Source organism: Bubalus kerabau, chromosome 23 (assembly GCF_029407905.1).
Source record: "Bubalus kerabau isolate K-KA32 ecotype Philippines breed swamp buffalo chromosome 23, PCC_UOA_SB_1v2, whole genome shotgun sequence".
In the NCBI taxonomy this organism is placed as follows: Eukaryota; Metazoa; Chordata; class Mammalia; order Artiodactyla; family Bovidae; genus Bubalus; species Bubalus kerabau.
The window spans coordinates 13,855,152-13,869,037 of record NC_073646.1 but is presented as its reverse complement, the minus strand read 5'-3'; the positions used below and the strand labels follow the sequence as shown (position 1 = coordinate 13,869,037).

The 13,886-nt window shown below is 43.4% G+C and overlaps 1 protein-coding gene across 1 annotated transcript in view; it reads right to left on the bottom strand.

The window, feature by feature from the left end:
• Nucleotides 1-889: 889 nt before the first annotated feature.
• ERCC4 (ERCC excision repair 4, endonuclease catalytic subunit) overlaps nt 890-13,886 on the bottom strand; it is a 39,312-nt gene continuing 26,315 nt past the window's right edge. Inside the window, exons 10-11 of the mRNA XM_055562417.1 lie at nt 7,231-7,343; nt 890-5,175 (exon numbers count right to left, since the gene is read on the bottom strand). Coding sequence (XP_055418392.1) covers nt 4,442-5,175; nt 7,231-7,343 — 847 coding nt within the window. The 3' untranslated portion in view covers nt 890-4,441. The remainder of the gene's footprint in view (nt 5,176-7,230; nt 7,344-13,886) is intronic.

The window sequence follows — 13,886 nt, the reverse complement described above, 5'->3', positions numbered from 1 at the left end:
TACCAGGGTTCGTTATTCTACCAAAGTGTTGATTGGGACATAAACATTTTGAGAAATAAACTGACACTATACATTAAAGAGGGTTTAGGTTCTACATTTTAAAGCAGAAGCAAAATAACTGTTAGTCTCTCAGTCGTGTCCAACTCTTTGCAACCCTATGGACTGAAGCCCGCCAGGCTCCTCTGTCCATGGAATTTTGGGTGGCCATTCCCTTCTCTAGGGGATCTTTTCCACCCAGGGATCAAACCCGGGTCTCCTGCATTGGCAGGTGGATTATTTACCATCTGAGCTACCATGGAAGCTCAAAATAATTAAATCATCCAAATGAGCAAATTAGTAAACTAATAACTTAAATTCTTGTTTCAAAAGAATAATTTACTTCTTTCAACTTTGATGTTAAAGGGACAAAAATGTCTGAGTCATGGGTGGCAAGAATTAACCTTTGTTGAGTTGGTGTCCCAGGCACTGTGCTTATGACACATTCATTACATTGTCAACACACGAGTATTTTCAGAAGAATCATTTTTTCTCCCTCCTTAAGGACACATGCTACAAAATGAAAAGCAGCAAACGAAAATAACCAGAAGAAAAATACACTGGAGCCTTAGAAAGTGGGCTTCCCAAGCAAGTCAAATGCCAGAGCAGTGGTTCAAAGCACATTTCAGCTTTAATCACTTATTCTGTATGAAAAACTAATTATTCTCTATAATTTTAAATTAAATGTACCAACACATTGGTAACTATCATGTACTGGGAATGTACTCCTTCCCACTCCACTTGGTTGTTTTTATTTTGCCCACAGAATGTTGAGGGAAATATTGAATAAATACACATTTTATTAAAACATACACAAACAACTCTGTCACAAATTGATATAAATGGTTAGGTATCCCTCCCATCCCAATTTTGGCTTATATAACCTTGAATCAAAAACACAACAGTGGTGTAGGCCACCAAAAACCTATGGGTAAAGATGGTAGACTAAGTACTGAGGCTCAGAATCAGACAGGAAATAGCTATAAACCAAAATAGAAAGCAAAATAATGAAGAAAAGTGACAACTCATGTTGAAGTCTGGGTAAATTTTAATAGGCTCAAGCCTGAGAAAAGAATTTTCCTAAAATGTTGGTTCTTAAGGGGACATTCCTAGGTTCAACTGAACACAAGAGAGAAGGGAATTTCCCTAAAGAAGTTTCCTGAGCCAGAAGAAAATCAAATTATGCTTGAAAAACAAAAGCATAGACTAATAATGCCTGTCTTTCTCCCCCACCCACCTCTCCGGATTCACTTCAGTGTAGGTTTTCCTGCTGGAGGCCATCTATTAACTCCATACTCTGTTTTCTCAACACGACCAAATCTAGTCTTAACCTTCTGCGTCTCAGAGGGTTGATAAATGAGATAATTGTTTTCAGTCCTCTCATGAGCTGGGAAACTACAATCTGGATGTACCCAAACATATGCAGACATAGATATACTAAGCCTCAGATTAAAGAAACAGTAACTGATTGCCAAAAGGATATGATTTATGGCCACTATTAAAAATGATTTCTTATATATAATTTGAGAAAGTATCAAGAGAGGCACTGTGATTTAAACAAAACTGAAAACCATTTCTCACAATATTTCATGTACTGAAAGTTTTGTGCAAAAAACTTATAAACTAGAATAATGCTGGTCTCGAGTTCTTAAAAAAAGGTTTTAAAAAAGCTAAGTTCTTAATTGGATATTTGTGATTTTGGGAAAAAAAAAAAGGGCAAAGCTAATAAAATGCTGCTAGAAAACAAAGTGATAAAGATTTTTCAACTGCATGCATTTCTAGTTCTTTGCCAGATTCTTAGGCTATAAAAATTCGTAAAAGAAGTTGATGTAAAGTAAATACGTGACGGTTACATTGAAGGGTTTTCAGAACTGGCGACACTAAGATATATTTATTTAGTTGGAAGAGGAAGTGGCAATAAAAGCCTTTCAATTATAATGACCATTTTAGAGTTCATTAGAAACTACCATCCATAATTTAAACACATCTGAGCCTGTGCCCCCTCTTAAGATGTCCTGTAGGTATGTGCGTTGTGCATGCTAAGTCGCTTCAGTCACATCCAACTCTGTGCAACCCTATGGATTGTAGCTCGCCAGGCTCCTCTGTCCACGGGATTCTCCAGTCAAGAGTACTGGAGTGGGATGCCATATCCTCCTCCTAGTAGGTACAACTGCAAGTAAGTCTTTGGGAGGCAGAGGACGTCGGCTCTCTAAATGCATCTAACTAAATACAACCGTCTTCTATGTTGTAGCAGGTAACGAGGACTATTTTAAAACAGTAGCTTTAAGAGAGCTTATTTTTGAAAACTTGGAGTGAAACCCTTCTCAAAAAATGTGCTGTTAGGGTTTTCCTTTTATGTAATGAAAGAACAATAAAAGGCAGGTGGAATTATACTAGGGGAAAAAATAGAAATTACATTTCTCAAGCAGAAGTGCTAGGATGGAGTGAAGAAAAATGATAACAACCATCTCTATCTGAGGTGGTATCTATTTTAATGTACTTAAAATACATGACTATGACTGAGTGCTTAAAGAAAGAAATGCAGAGGAAAGTGAAAGTTAACATATGTGCCTGACATTTTATTTTCTATTCTCAAGGGTGTATTTTTAACCCTGGGACAGAGTTAGTATCCCAAATCTTTATTCTACCATAAACTAATCTCTGTTTCTTGTCCTCTTCTCTCTTTTCCAAGTCACTCTACAGAGTCTGATGATAACAATTTGGTACCCCTTAATTCATTCTTGTGGTACCCTCGCAGAGAGTTCAAAATCCACACACTTTAACTTATGTCAACATACCAAGAAACCAAGATGTCAAGACAACAGATTCGGTTTAGCGATGACACTTGAAAGACTGTATTAAAGATGAAGACCATTTCATGTCACACAGTCCCCTGTCCACTCTGAGTTCAGACACTGTGACAAATAAAAACACAGCTGATGCTGACGAAACATGACCCTATGTGATGTGGCCAGTGGAACTTATGCTCTTGAACAGCAGCTCTTGAGGTAGAAGATCGACTCATCACTAAATATGTGATTAATATCTAAGTTAATAATGGTTCAATATCTAAGTTTAAAAGCTGCACAAAGACGCTGTGAAAGTCCTGTATGTATACTTCTGTAAGAAGCTAAGTAAAGTCAATCACAGGAAGGTTTCGAATGAGACTGTTTTCCTTATGGATTTTTAAAATATATATATATATTTCTTAAAGATTTTTATATATTCTATGCATTGATCTTCCATTTCCTCGCAACACTTGTAGTTCAAATCAAGGAAGGAAAATTGAACCTTAAAAACTGTGGGTCCCTCCTTTGCTTGCATCCAGTCCTCACAGAGAGACGCAGGAGGCCAGTTCGGCTCAGGAGAGTTGGGGGCAGGGGCCTGGGAGAGGACCTGTGCTGGGGGCGTCCCAGGGCAGGTGAGGAGACATTGGGAAGGAGGGCATCTAACAGACTCCCGGAGTAGCCATTTGGTCAGAGATCGCTGGACTCAGGAGGTTAAATATATGCAGAAACAGAATTTTTAGGGCTCCTTCTAGACAATCCAGTTCTGTAAATAGGTAATTCATTCTATGTTTTAAAAATACTGGTTTTGAACAAACCAGGTATGGTTATGGTACATGCTGTGTATCTTCCTTCAGGTGGTCAGAAGACCAACTGGCCTGTTCTAGAGGTGGCGGTCTTTCTCTGATTAGCAGTAGCAAGTCCCATGAGCTTATCCTGGAGGCAGGCAGTTAGGAGAAGCACGCAGCTGAGGAGAGCGTGGAGAGCACTCACCAGGGGCAGAGATGCTCCCTTCTCAGAGCCCCAGAGGTCCCTCTCAGACAGAGGGTAAGAACGCAACTGTGCATTTTATTAGTCTCTGAAGGAAACTGAAGTCTCTGCTTGTTTCATAAACAGCCTTCTATAAATGCCTGCAGACACCGTCCCTGATCCTGACAACACCTCAGGTAAAGATGGAAAGTACTAGACCTGGCGTGGATGGTGCAGTGAAAATGATGCCTAAGCACAAAGCTCAGAGCCCAGCCTTGGCCTCCGGTCCCCTGACCCAGGAAACAGCACAATCACTCACAGATTGGAAGAGAATGAGCTTTGTTGTTTGGTCGCCGAGTCGTGTCTGACTCTTTTGTGACTCCATGGACTGTAGCTCACCAGGCTACATGGGATTCCATGGGATTTCCCGGGCAAGAATACTGGAGTGGGTTGCCATTTCCTCCTCCAAGGGATCTTCCCAACCTGGGGATAGAACCTGCGTCTCTTGCACTGACAGGCAGGTTCTTTACCACTCAGCTCCCTGGGAATCCCACGGGAATGAGCTACTGGGCTAATAATAAAGATCTGTGAAGGCAGGTAAAGAGCAGCTCAGAAGCACAGTCAGGGGATAAGAAAATAGGCAGCACTGCTCATTTTTTCATTTTCCCTCTGGACAGGACCTCTGCATAGGAGGTGTGAATGAAGTCATAGAGCTGCCGCGCACTGGCCGTGTTCCCCAGCATGCTCGCCAGCTTGTCGAAGGGCAGGCTTGCTAATTCAGCGATGTTCTTGACGTGGTTCATCAAGGAGCGACAGTTTTTGGCATTTATCCCTGGCATTTTTAACAAGAAGTCCTGGGGACCGGGGTTATACTTCTCTGCCTCGGGGAGAGTCTCGGAATCGGCGGACACAGCCATGGCGGTGGTGGCGTCTGGCTGTGGCTTGTTCTGCTTCAGTTCCTCAAATAGCTCGGCAGTGGCGTGTGGGGAGGGGCACCAGAGGATCCGGAGCCGGGGGAAGTGCAGCGTGAGGAGGGTGAGCTTGGAGCTGACATCGTTGCTGGAGATCTCCTGATGGAATGCGCCGCGGGACATGAGAGAGAAAGGCTTAGTGGGGTCGAACTCGATCAGAAGCATCGGCCGCTTGTAGTAGCGGGACATGGAGATGCACTGGCTGTAGAGGCGGCCGTTGTTCAAAGAGCCAATCAGATCACTGATGCTCTTGCGCTCCACGCACATTTCCGGAGTCAGGATGTAGTCTCCGACCTCCAGGGTCACCGGCTCGATGTCGATGCCCCGGCGGTGGATCAGAGACGGGAGCTCACTTCGAAACTCCCGCATGTCCACAACGATGCTCTGCTGGGTACCATTCTGCTCCTGGCCGCCTGAGAAGAAAAAGAAGCATTTAAAGAAATGTTGCTGAGTAACTCTCAAAGATGGAAGATCACAATTAAAGTCAGATGTCTGTGTTTCTATTAGTCTCCCACGCCTGGTTACACAATATTACGTTCTTCCACATTTTCCTGTATTTTCAAAAAGGTTTATTTATGGTTGAAGGCAATTTCCCTTAAACTAAATAAAGCTACTAGGAAATTGGGGTCTCTTGGTAAATACTTCCTTACACAGAATTCACAGACACCAACACTCACCATCTCTTCCCTCTGGGGCTCCTCTTGGCCCCTCACTGATGCATTGACCACTCTTTACTGATCACCGTCACCCCAATTCCTAGCACAGAGCCTCGCACGCAGGAGATGCTTAGTAATGTTCTTGATAAATTGCCATGTGCGCTGCTGTGAGAAACTTTGAAGCTTTTCGGGCTTGTATCAGTGAGTCCAGAGACAGAAAAATGGAAGAAGCTGGGGGAAACAGGAACGCAGAGCTTCTCCCACTACCGTGCATATGAATCGCCTGGGATGGGGTGACAACACCTACTGCACTCTGTGGGTGTGAGGAGGGCCCAAGAGCCTGCGCTTCTAACCAGCTCCCAGGTGACGCCAACACTGCTGGCTGAAGGACTCCATGATGGCTTCTGTAGGTAGAATAATGCCCCCACGGAAGGTGTCTCTGTTCTAACCCCTGGAAGCTGCCAATATGTTACTTTACACAGCAAAGGGGACTCTGGAAATGTGATTAAATTAGGGGTCTCAAGATTGGGAGATTCTTCTGGATTATTGAGACAGGTCCAAGGGCCCTTATAAGCAAAGGAGGGAAGCAGGAAGCTCAGAGGCAGAGCTGCTGGTGTTGAAGGTGGAGGAAGGAGCCATGAGCAAGGGAGCAGGCATCCCTGGATGACCCGGAAGAGGAAGGGATTCTCCCCCAGAGCCTTCAGAGGGAGCGCAGCCCTGCAGACACCTTCTTTTTAACTCAGTGAAACCCATTTGGACTTTGGATTGTATAATAACTGTTAGATAACGACTGCATGTTCTTTCAAGACACTAAAGTTTGTGGCAATTTGTTACAGCAGTAAAAGGGAAGCTAATAGGAGTGCTGAGAAGACTGGACTCAGAGGGCAGATTTCTGTGAATAGCTTTCCGTGTGGTACCCGCAGGCCCTATCTTCCTTCATATTGCCAGGTATCTTGCTGTCCTGCATGAAATGTCCCCAACCTGTTTGAGTTAGGAATCTTCTTCAAAAGACACAGAAGCTCTGAGGCCGTGCTTCCCAAAGTATGGTCCAAGGACCACTTCCATCAGATGCTGACCCCGTTTCAGATCTATCGAATCAGAATTTCTATGGAGTGGGGTCCAAGAATCTACAGTTTTAACAAGCATAAGAGGCTATTCTGAAGTACAGTGAATTCTGAGATGCACTGCTTTAACTGTTTTGACCCCACCAAAGGAGAAAGCAACTCAGCCACACTGTTTTTCCCATGCCACCTGGCTGAAGGCACTGCTGAAATGGGGATCTGGGGACTGGGAGGGACACGGTCATCCTCGGACCACAGTGCAAGGGGCATCCAGCATGTCTTGGTGGAAGGCCACTGCCTGGATGCTGCAGGGCAGTGAGAGTACCACATACCCGGGGTCTAGAAAAGTGCCAAGAAGCAATCAGCAAACCCTGGAAGGGGTGGGAATGCACCCTGAACAAAGCACCATCTCTTATCTATGAGGACACTGGCCTCTTAGGGTTAACGTAAGAACCTAATCATGATTCACAAAAGCTTCTTGGCAAAAGTACATTCTGAATCTCAACCAATGCTGGAACGTAACTTATTTCCAATGTTGGTGCCTAGAACACAACCCCTCTTATCTTATGGGTGAGGAGCCCGAGATTCAGGAAAGACATGTGGTTAGTGAACAGCAGAGTTCAGACTGGGATATGAGAGCAGACACCCCCATTGAAGAGCTTGTTGAGAAAAACCAAGCTGCAGAGAGACTCTGGAACCCCACAGCCTCTGGCACGGGCAGCAGGAGAGCTCGGCAGAGGGCGGGACTCACCGGCTTTGCGTGTGTCGGTGGGAGCACTGGCAGACACGCAGCCTCTCACAAGGTCGAGGTTCGTTTCGTCTCTGCCTTCTCTTTCTTCAGGGATGACCATGCTAGCCTTTTCCCTGGGGGTGGGAGGAACACATCTTCAACCTTTCTGAATTAACTTCAAAATTCCTGATTTTAGAAAATGATCTACAGAACTGTAGTGCTAAAAGAGAACCCAGGAAACATCAGAAGGAAATATGCAGAGAGAAGCGATGGGGAATGGAAGCAGAAAGAGTTTCTTGGTTGGTACTTCTGCTCATCTTCTGGAGTTAAAAAAGAAAAAAACTTACTTATTTTCTATTCTGTATGTCCTCCAAACACTTTGAGTCATGAAATAAGCATGTGGAGACTGCCACAAAGAGGTTACTGAGAGTTTTTATACAAATGTGCTAAATGTATTACTGAGCACTGAAAAGATTTCAAATAATTTATATTCCAATATTTTCAGAGAAATCATAAGATAATTAAAGACCAATGATTAAAGACATGAAAACAGAAATGGCCAAACTAACTTTGATTTGAAAAACTCTAGGTTGGAGGCCCCATTAAACTCCAGTTTTAAAGGAAAATCATGATTAATACAAGAAAGCAAATTTCCAACAGAGATTTAAACAAAAAAATCGACATCTCAGGTTATGCAGTACAGCAGTATTGATTCACTAACTTAGCTGTTTGTTTAAAATATTTAGGGTAGGCTCCCACGTACTATGCGAGGTACTTTGGATACAAATATGGTTACCCAATAATTTATGTCTTCAAGAAAGCTTAGCACCTTAAGCTGATAGACTGACAAGCCTATAGAATCCTAACTCAGATTTACCATCAGGAACCAGAATCATGACAGGACCCTCAATAACCACAGAAGACTAAGCCAGGCTTGCCATCATCTGATTTTTCAAAACCAGTAAAAGGATGTTAGAATCAGTTCAGGAAACAGCAAGCTGTGTGTGTCCTTTCGTGCCAGGTCAACAGAAAAGATGTATAAGATTGCGTCTGTGCCCTGGCTGGGCTTGCAACAGAGTTGAGGAAATACAGCAACATGAAAAACAACTGTGGAACTGACTGCCTACAATAAAAGAGTCTGCAGAAGGTGAAACAAGAGGAATCATTAGCAACAAGAAATCATTCCAACAAGGGCTCATTCCCAAGGGTTTTCCAAAGAAAGATAAAATCAGATGGAGCAATTCCTCAGCCACTCTGGATACATAGTGTCTTAAGGCACGGTACCATAAAGAGGTACCACTGGTGAACAGAAACTCAAGTTTATAAATTCTATACTATTTGAAATAATATACAAATGCAAAGTTGTTATTTGTGTAACACTTTATGAACAGATTGTTGTTCTAGTTCTGTTCTTGCCCATTATTCTCAACACTGGTGTCAGGGTGGTTACTGCAGAATTCTTTGCAGTGATCACAGGTCCAAAGTCACTCAGTACTGCCCTGTCACACCCACCAGACTCCAGCTGGGGACAAATGGCGAACTGTCCAGAGAACTCAATGCTCTTAAATTTCTTTTACATTTGGGATCAACATGGGGGATTTTTTCTCCTCTTTATCTCCACTTACCCTACTGGCTAAGCCATCACAGGCAGGGGCAGCCTCCTTTCCTAATCAATCTGTTATCTGTGCATGGCTGCAGAGTACATGGGGTTAGAATTCAGACTCTGCATCCACATGTTGTGGTTTTGAAACCACTTACTGGCTGTGTTAACTTTAGGCGAGTTTTTTAAAGGCTCTGTCCCTCAATTCTGTGTGTAAGATGGGAAGAATACTAAAACCTAACCTCAACAGGTTAGAAGGAAGCACAAGCTGGAATCAAGATTGCCGGGAGAAATATCAATAACCTCAGATATGCGGATGACACCACCGTTATGGCAGAAAGTGAAGAAAAATAAAGAGCCTCTTGATGAAAGTGAAAGAGGAGAGTGAAAAAGTTGGCTTAAAGCTCAACATTCAGAAAACTAAGATCATGGCATCCGGTCCCATCACTTCATGGCAAATAGATGGGGAAACAGTGGAAACAGTGGCTGACTTTATTTTTCTGGGCTTCAAAATCACTGCAGATGGTGATTGCAGCCATGAAATTAAAAGACGCTTACTCCTTGGAAGGAAAGTTATGATCAACCTAGATAGCATATTCAAAAGCAGAGACATTACTTTGTCAACAAAGGTCCATCAAGTCAAGTCAAGCCTTGTCTAGTCAAGGCTACGGTTTTTCCAGTGGTCATGCATGGATGTGAGAGTTGGACTATAAAGAAAGCTAAGCACCAAAGAATTGATGCTTTTGAACTGTGGTGTTGGAGAAGACTCTTGAGAGTCCCTGGGACTGCAAGGAGATTCAACCAGTCCATCCTAAAGGAGATCAGTCCTGGGTGTTCAGTGGAAGGACTGATGTTGAAGCTGAAACTCCAATACTTTGGCCACCTGATGCGGAGAGCTGACTCATTTGAAAAGACCCTGATGCTGGGAAAGATTGAGGGCAGGAGGAGAAGGGGACGACGGAGGATGAGATGGTTGGATGGCATCACTGACTCAATGGACATTGGGTTCGGGTGGACTCCGGGAGTTGGTGATGGACAGGGAGGCCTGGTGTGCTGGAGTTCATGGGGTCACAAAAAGTTGGACACGACTGGGCGATTCATGACTGAACTGAACTGAACCTCAACAGACTGTTATAAAGATCACGTCATATATGTAAGGAACTCAGAGTAGTACCCGGAACATAACAAGCACCATATGTTAGCTTTTATTAATATTATAAGTGTGTGTGCTCAGTCACTCAGTCATGTCTGACTCTGTGGCCCTCATGGACTGTAGCCCACGAAGCTCCTCTGCCCATGCAATTTTTCAGGCAAGAATACTGGAGTGGGTTGTCATTTCCTCCTCCAGGGGATCTTCCCGACCCAGGGATTGAATCTGCGTCTCTTGTGTCTCCTGCACTGGCAGGCTGATTCTTTACCACTGAGCCACCTGGGAAGTCCTATAACGTAGTAACCTCATCCCCTAATTATCCATGACTATGCTAAAAAAAACTGGCAAAGGAAATGGCAACCTACTCCAGTATTCTTGCCTGGAAAATTCCATGGACAGAGGAGCCTGGTGGGCCACGGTCCACAGGGTCGCAAATAGTCTGACACGACCAAACACGCACTTGCATGCTAAAAAATAGATTTCTTTCAAATGATTCTGCAACTGCTTCAGTTAATACTGTTAAACAAAACAGCTAGTTTAGTATGAAATGTTATAACTGCAAATTAAATTTCAGAAAAAAACATACTCCTGAAATGAAACCAGGGTTGTGAAGAAAATATTAAGTCTTCCTAACCAGTAACTCAAATTAGTTTAACAGAAATTTGTCATACTTAAAAATATTCAGTCCCTTATTCACGTTTAGCATAATCAAATTACTGTATGTGACAGATACAAAATAATAATTGAACAATTCAGATTCCTACATCCACCTGAAATACTGTGGTTTCTTAATATTGCTCTAACATCTCTAGTGGTATATGAATAGCTTGTACAACGTGATAACACAGGGAGGAGGTACTGGAGGAGTCTCTTCAAATGGGCATTTATTCAAGTTCTCATGCTAACCCATTTTGTGATATTTTTTTAACTGTAAAATTTCAAATAATCTAACCCTTCCCTTTGAAAAGTGGTGACCTCTCCAAAACTATGTTTACTCATAATGTTATTACTAATTTTTTGACCCCGGGAACATTTTATTATCAATACTGAGACATGTAATCTTCTTTCTCTTTACTTGTCATCTGTAACCTACTGATCTCTAGTCCAGCCAAACGGTCCTTTCACTGCCAGCTTGCCTGACTCATTCCTCTCTGGTTATTTTAAATAGCAGCATTGCTTTTGTTCTTACAAAATCACTTGTGGAGGTCCTGGCAAGAGCGCATTTCCTCAGTCTCCCATTACATTTTTCCCTAAGTCCAGGCTCAGTGCAAATGCTCTTTCAGCCATGTACCTCACATATATTTTGCTTTTCAAAACAAACACTTCTCAAATTCCCCAAGTTTTCTGGGAAAGTAAGTATCTTAAGATTCTAAATAGTGTTACTATCTGTGTGATATGGAAAGACCTAACATAATACCCAGACAGTCACCAGTGAGAGAGTTAGAAAACTAGGCCAGGCCATCTAGATAAAATTACACCAAAATCTGGTATGGAAATTGCTGTAGAAATTGAAATGTAGGAGAAAGCCTACATCCTGGGTTCTGCTGAGGGACGTTTCCAGTCAAGGCCAGGCTGATCTGAGCCTTGTCACTGAGCCCTTTGAGTTTAGAGTCCCTCGTATAAGCTGGGAAATGCATGCGGGTCCCCAATACCTGGCTACAGTCCACTAATGGCACTCTTTTCTAGGCTACGTTCTGATGAACTGGAGAAGACGCAGCTGTGGGAAGGAGGCCTGGAGCATACAACTCACCTACTCAGATGCTACAGGCACCCTGGGCTATAGCTCTGGGCAGGAAAGGGTTCAGAGAGCAGGCCTGGGATGCTCAAACCCTGCACATTCCCAAGAAAGGCCTGTCTCCTCAGCTTGTCTTCCTGGAAACCCCTGGCCAGCTTCTGGGAGCTAAGCTCTGAGTTCTTGGACTACTCCGCCTAATAAGAGGATCACACAAGCAGGCCCAGTGTGATTTATGGTGAATACATTTCATCTCCAGGGAGCCGTAGTCTGTCCCTGGAGTACTGCATCTGTATGACTAACTGCCAGTAAAAATGCTGGACCCCAAGTCTCTTGGGTTAGCTTCCCTGAGGATAATGCTGAGCGTGTGGTGTCACACACGGATGCCAGAATTAAGTACTTCCCTGGGAACTCACTGGAAGAGGACACTCGGAAGCTCACGCTGGGTTTCTCCTGGACTTGGCTCTGTGCTTTCTCTCTGCTGATTTTACTCTGTGTCCTTTCTCTGTAATTAGCCACAATGGTGAGGACCCCAGCTTATCTGACTCCTGTGGGTCTTTCTGGTGACTCACTGAGCCTGAGGGTGGTCTTTAGGGACCCTCAACTTAAACACCAACAACCTCATCTGAATATCTTAGTTCCATGTGCTCATTGTAATCTAGAGACAGTCACTTTTAATCAGAGAAGCCTGAGGCAAAGGATATTTTAAAAAGAGTGAAGGAGCCAATTAGGAGGTTACTGGCTCACATCCAGTGGCACCAATTCTTTGACTCCATTTCCTCAATATCGCTTAAATCTCTCCCCTTCTCTCCATCAACCTAATCTTAGCTGCCACTGGTTCTTATCGGACAACTGCAATAGCTTCCTGACTACTTCCCTACTCCATCCATTCCGAGTTTGGTGCCAGGTCTTCTGAAAACACACTACGTCACTCTCCTACTTAGAACTCTGCAGTGCTGTCTTACGGCCTTCAGAGTCAAGTTCTGAATCCTTAACTGGCCTCCTGCACCTCTGAGCTTTCACACACACTCTTGAACAACACAACCCTCGGCCCACTTCTATCTACTTAGCAACCACCACACATGCTCCCTAGGTCAGCTTAAAGGTCACCCCTTCAGAGATGCTGCCCCGATGCAGCCCCCGCCCCTGACCCTCTGACACACTCTCATTCGATACCATTTTCTTTCACCTTTGCAGGCTACAGCCTGCAAGTGTTTATTAGACTGTGCATAACCATTCAATGTTTGTCTTTTACACTAGGGGATAAGCTCTAGAAGACAGAACTGAGCTTTTTTTCTGCACCACTGTAAGTCTAGCACTTTAATGTGAGCATAGGAATTGGCTCATAATAGATGCTCAAGAAATATCTGTTGACTGAGTCTTGGGGGATGAAGGTCTAGGAGACACAGAGAGAGAAGCTAAAAGTTCTGAACAGGAAGAGGAAGTCTGTATAACAGACATGGCTATTACACTTTTTGGAATATTTTTTTCAAAAAGCATATATACACACATATAAAATATCCTCCATGGATTATAGCTCACCAGGCTTTTCTGTCCATGGAATTTTCCAGGCAAGAATCCTGGAGTGGGTAACCATTCCCTTCACCAGGGAATCTTTCAAACACAGAGATCAAATCCAGTCTCCCTCACTACAGGCAGATTCTTTACCATCTGAGCCACCAGGGAAGCCCACAAACTATCCTCCAGAACATATTAATAGAAAATACTTATCCACAAAACACCAGACAGGAAAAAGTCAGTTTTCATTTCAATTGCAAAGAAGGGCAATGCCAAAGAATGTTCAAACTACCATACAATTGTGCTCATTTCACACGCTAGCAAGGTAATGTTCAAAATCCTTCAAGCTAGGCTTCAACAGTATGTGAACCGAGAAATTCCAGATGTACAAGCTGGATTTAGAAAAGGCAGAGGAACCAGAGATCAAATTGCCAACAATGACTGGATCACAGAAAAAGCAAGAGAATTCTAGAAAAACATCTGCTTCACTATGTTAAAGCCTTTGACTGTGTGGATCATAACAAACTGTGGAAAATTCTTCAAGAGATGGGAATACAAGACCACCTGACCTGCCTCTTGAGAAACCTGTATGCAGGTCAAGAAGCAAGAGTTAGAACTGGACATGGAACAATGGACAGGTTCAAAATTGGGAAAGGAGTTGTTTATTCAACTTAAAT